The sequence below is a fragment of the Sciurus vulgaris genome (genome assembly GCF_902686455.1).
Source record: "Sciurus vulgaris genome assembly, chromosome: X".
NCBI classification, from domain to species: Eukaryota; Metazoa; Chordata; class Mammalia; order Rodentia; family Sciuridae; genus Sciurus; species Sciurus vulgaris.
Genome location: NC_136471.1, coordinates 104,490,936 through 104,496,522, shown reverse-complemented (window position 1 = coordinate 104,496,522; position 5,587 = coordinate 104,490,936). Strand labels below are relative to the sequence as shown.

Genomic DNA, 5,587 nt, shown 5'->3' with positions numbered 1-5,587 from the left:
TCTCTAGGAATCAGGTTTCTATTATATTCTTTATTATCAAAAGACTTTGCCTATAAACAGGAAGAGAAAGTTTTTCTCCTTAACTAAGCAAAACAGTTGTCCCAAAATATTTTCTCTATATCCCTGACCCTTCCAGAACGAAAGAAATGATAGCATGTTTGCTCCTCCGCTTCAGGAGGGAAAGAAGCTGTAGGAAAATTACTTTTTTCCACTTGTGTGGTTTGAGAAAATGCTACAACTTCAGTCTTTCAATGTGCAAGGAAAACAATACACACCTATTATACTGCTATCTGTGGGATACACATGTATTGTTAGGAGGAGATAACTCAGGAGAAAGATGGAACATATTTTAAATAAAATGTTACATTTGCTGCTTTTCTCTGGACTTCTGGGATTTAACCTCCATCTGACCCACCTCCAAGCTAATCACTTTGGCTCTCTTGGCACTTCCTTAAAGTTATCTTCCCTTTTCTCCAAAATAAACTTCAGAAACATTTTTAATCTGCATGTGGAAAGTTTATTTGGCTATCTGTTTATATACAACCTTGTAAGAGAAAGAGTTTAAGGTGGCTTAAGAGGACCCAAAACTTATGCCAAAAAACGAATGAGACTCACCAGGAAAGAAGCATTCACACACACCAAAAAAAATGCTTATATAATTCTATCCATTTACTGAGTGGACTACAAATTTGGACCTAAGTTTTCTAGTAGGCAATCAGAAAAGGAAACTTAATTAGTTACATCATTTAGTGTCCATTAAACCAAAACAAACCAATCACCCAAGTGGAGCACTGTTATTTCTAACAGTAAGTCCAGACCAAAATTTCTCACGAGGCTTCATAAAAGTCCAGTGCGTGATGTTACAGTCAGTGTTCTCTCAGCAGTAGTCCAATGGGAGATGCAAAGATGACTTTCACAGGACTTCTTCTTCTTGGGTTCCTCGGAATAGGCAGATGGCATCACACCAAATTGAATATCAGGAAAAGCATAGTTATTGTGAATTTGGCAGTTTCGGAAGTGTCCAATATGATGCAGTCCAGATAGTCCACTCTCTGTTTTGCTAGGCCAAATCAGGGATACATTGTAGAGTCATTCCAATACTTAGAATAGTTTCAGAGAAATTGCCAAACCTCCAACACTGTATGCAATACTCATGAATAAGGTGAGTGTGGATGGCTCGTTGGATCCTCAAAGTCCACAAGTGACTCAGAAACGTTAAGAACAGACTACAAATTAAACGGATTATAGAATTCAACAGACTAAAAAATTCTGCATGCTCTTCTGAATACTTATTTTTTCATCTTAGCCTAACTATACCCCTTCTCTCAGCAAAAATAACTTTTTTTGTTTCCATTTAATCCACGGCTTGGGCGGGCGCTTCTGGGTGGTGAGATGCTGTCTCTTGGCTGGAGCTAGAGACGCAGACTGACATCTCGATGTCAGGGGAGCACACAGGAACCGCTCCAAAGCCGCTGGGCCCCAGGACTCCTCCTAGTCACCCTTGAGGGTGAGCTTTCTGAAGAGGTACTCGCCCAGGCCCGCATCTGGGCCAGCCAGCCTGCGGAGATTGGTCAGATGCTCACCCAACTTCTTGATGAGTTTCACCTCCTGGTCTAAGAAGTGGCTCTCCAGAAAAAAGCAGAGTTGGGGGTCTGTGTTGACCAAACCCAGGGCATGAAGATCCAAAAGAGCCTGGTTCAGATTCTTCTCCAGGATGAGGGCAGCTTCCACGGCATCCAGGCAATCATGCCACTCCTCTTGGGTCAGCTTCTGCCCACCCTGGCAGAGGGAGCGGTCACTGAACTTGTTTTGCATCAGGAGGCGATGCGCGCCCTCACGCTTTTCCTCAGCCAACTTGAAGAAGAAACCGCCCTCCGGAGCCACGCGGTTACCTTCGAAATAGAAGCCCAGGGAGAGGTAGGTACAGGAGGCCTGCAGATGCATGTTGATCAGGCGATCGAGGGCGGCCTGCACCTCACGGGTATAACTCTGGTGGCCCTGGGTGCTCATGGCTGGGTGGCAAGATGGAGCTAAAAGCAAAATCTGGTGTTGGCTGGTCCCGGAAGCAGGGGATAGTTGAGGAGATATACCGGAAGTTGTGTGCAGAGGGGTGGGGCTAGGGGTTGGTGTGACTCTGGGGGCGGGGTAAAGTATTTTCGCCCCCTGCTGTTCTGAGGCTTGAATCCAGTGGCTCTCTACCACTGAGCTATGGCCCTAGCCCCATTTTATTTTTATTTTTTATTTTTTGCATTGTTTTGAGACAGGATCTCACTAAGTTGCCCAGGCTGGCCTCCAATTTGCAATCTTCCTGCTTCAGCCTCCTAAATTGCTGGGATTACAGGCGAGTACCACCACATTTTTGATAGGTGGGAGGAATTGCAGGAGGCTCAGGCTCTCAGGTTACTTTCTGATGAGAATTTAATCCTTCCTTCTTTCATAATTATTGGAAAGGAATCCTTATTTGTTATCTGACCCATTTTTACCTATAATTCCAAGCTGAGGTAAGATGTCTAAAGTATTCACAGTGAAATCCTTCTGAATCTTTATTTGTGACTTAAATTCTCTCCCTTCTTAATTAAGTATTTTTTCCCCTGCCCTTGGTCACTCATTGTCTCAATGATTAGCCATTAATCCCAGTTTGCCTAGGGCAATCCTGTTGTCCTGGTATAATTATTAATGGGAATCCTTTTTCCTCTCAAAAGTGTTCCTGTTTAGAATACATATTACATGGTCACCTTATTCAGAAGGGCAAAACACACACTAATGAATGTGAAATGAAAGAGTTTGTAAAACAATGAACTAGGGCATAATTTATTTTCATTTTATTAATTAGTCATATCAAACCCCCATCACAGATTTCCAATTCAGCTCTCCATATTTTTATATCTTCTTTTAGTACTGGGGATTGAACCCAGAAGCACTGTACCACAGAACCACATCCCCAGCCCTTTTTATTTTAGTGTGAGACAAAGAATCACTAAGTCTCTGATGGACTCACTAAATTGCTGAGGCTGTCCTTGAATTTGCAAATCTACTGCTTCAACCTCCTGAGTCACTGGAGTTAAAGACATACACCACCAAGCCCAGTTTGTTTTTTATTTAGTGATGAATTCCTTCCTTATAGAAAGTTCTATGGAATATTATATATACCTGGTGTTTTGTTAGATACTGGTGTCTTGTGATTCAAGACATTATGCCATTTACTGAAACATCATACAAACAGCACAAGATATGAAAAACATCAATTTATAAATCCTACTAAAATAGAACAGTCACAGAGGATGTTAGCTGTTCCCCATTGGAAGATAGGGGCAGGACTAGATATTCTCATAGTGTCTTTTCCAGCTTTGTGATTCCATGCTTAACATGTTATTTTCTTAAGTAACATTTGCCTAGGGCTGTTTCACAATTAGAACACTTTCGTTCATTTTCTATCAAACAGGAAGGCATATTGTATTCAGGGTAAACAAGATTTGAACCCCAGAGAAGAAAACTTTGCTCTAAACTTTGGACCTAGTTCTAAATGAAAGTAAAAATCAATTCTTTTGCAGCTACTTTCAAATTTTATTTTCTGTTGCTGAAAACTGACACCTTGAATTTTCAAAAAGAAGCCTGTAGTTTCCCTTCATTGCTTAAGCAAAAATATGAACACATATCCTGCATTTTAAATACAGGATATATTGTCTTTTTTTTTTTTTTTTCATGGAAGGTTGTCGTCCAAAAGTGTTCTCATATTGCACTTGAGGTTTGCAAAAACTGCTAGAATTCAGGAATAGCCACATTTTCAGTCCTGGAGGGATTTGAATAAAACAAAAGTAGTTCTGCAGCCTCTCTTGGCCTTAGTTACATTGCAAAAAAAGAGACTAAGGGTGGACATAAGGAGGAAAAACAGAAATTTAAACTCAGGAATAACCCTCGCAAGTAGCCAAATAGGACAGAAATTATAGGAGATGCAATGCTTTGCAAAGGACTGCAAAGAAAATGATCATTTTCTGTCTTGTGCATAAACCATTAATCATCATATTGGCCTTGTAATAAGGAAATGCTAAGCCTAGAGAAAACGTCACCATATAAAATATTATCTGTATCATAACATGTCAGGCTCATTTACTATATTTCAATTTCCTATACATTTTCTTATTCCTCTTGGAAAAGAAAAATGTCTGTGTAAACCTTTCCAGATGAGATAGTTTTCTGCCTTGTGCAAATGTTGACAAATCTTTCCTTCATCACTTTGAAGAGAAGAGAGGCAGTGTCAGAGTCACACTCTGGTGGGTGGTTGAGTACTTTGTAGTCAGAAACAGACTGAACTGAGCTTAAATTCCAACCTTGCCACTCAATCATGAGTGCAACCTTAGGTAGGTAGCATAACCTGTTTGAATATCAGCTCTCTTGCCTGTCAAATGGGAAAGTTAATATCTCATGAGTGTACTACAAAGAATAAATAATATAATGCATGAGAAGATACTGTCAAACAAGTAAAAAGAGCTAAGAAATGTTAACATTGATTTTACAATAAAATTGTGGAGTGCCTCCCAAACCATAAGAAGTATCAGAAGTAGATCCCAATATGTTTTTTTCTGTAGGGGAGTACCAGGGATTGAACTCAGGGGCGCTTGACCACTGAGCCACATCCCCAGCCCTTTTTTGTTTTTATTTAGAGACAAGGTCTCACTGAGTTGCTTAGGGCCTTGCTGTTGCTGAGGCTGACTTTGAACTCATGATCCTCCTGCCTCAGTCTCCCAAGCTACTGGGATTATAGGTGTGCACCACCATGCCAGGCCCCAATGTGTTTTTTTTGTTTTTGTTTTTGTTTTTCCCAATGTGTTTTTGATCCAGGTTTCCTCACTGTCGACCTGTTTCCCTTAATAATTTCTGTCACTTTAGAGCAGGAAAATACAGAAGCACAGCTTTGGATGTCTAAGATTCAACTCACTTAAAACGTGAGCAAGCTCCTCTTTTTTCTGTTGACTAAACGGGCTTCCACCCCATCTCCTGAGATACTTTATGGCTCTGCTGGCTGTGAAATCAGTGCATAGATAGCAGAGATCTATTTATTCTCCCAGTTTTCTAAACTAAGGTCATCATCAATTACAACAAGAAACATCTCGTGACTTCCTACCTTGTAGGAAATGGTAAGATTCTGGAACATTCCATATAACTGATAGAATTCACCTCCCCTTTAACTTAAATGTAGACCCTGGAATTCTTACGTGTTCAATCTGATTCTGCAGAAGCAGACACTGATACGAGGATTCCTTTATAAGTGATTCATGGGGAAAGGGCTCCCAAAGAGACAAAGAAAAATAAACATAGGGATTGCAGGACAGAAAGAAAGGAAGTCAAGATGCAAGGCTGCAATTTCAGGAAAAGTCTCAGCTTTGTCCTAATCCCAAGGTGAAGCTCTGGAGTATAAATTACACTGAGAATTTATTTCGGTGTGAGGCAAGGGATCTGGGCTTTCCTATCCTGCCCATTGGCTGTGGGCTTACTCAAGGATGATATAAACTCCCAGAGTCTATGTATAGGTAAGGCAACTCTATTAAGCTAACAGCAAGACGCCAAAGAAGGTCACAGGTGGCAGTCA

At 40.7% G+C, this 5,587-nt stretch overlaps 1 protein-coding gene across 1 annotated transcript; it reads right to left on the bottom strand.

The window, feature by feature from the left end:
• Window positions 1-1,307: 1,307 nt before the first annotated feature.
• LOC306652025 (ferritin light chain-like) lies at window positions 1,308-2,043 on the bottom strand. Its single transcript, XM_079125086.1, has one exon. The coding sequence runs from the start codon at window positions 2,008-2,010 to the stop codon at window positions 1,492-1,494; it is 519 nt and encodes a 172-aa protein (XP_078981212.1). The 5' UTR covers window positions 2,011-2,043; the 3' UTR covers window positions 1,308-1,491.
• Between the last annotated feature and the right edge of the window lie 3,544 nt (window positions 2,044-5,587).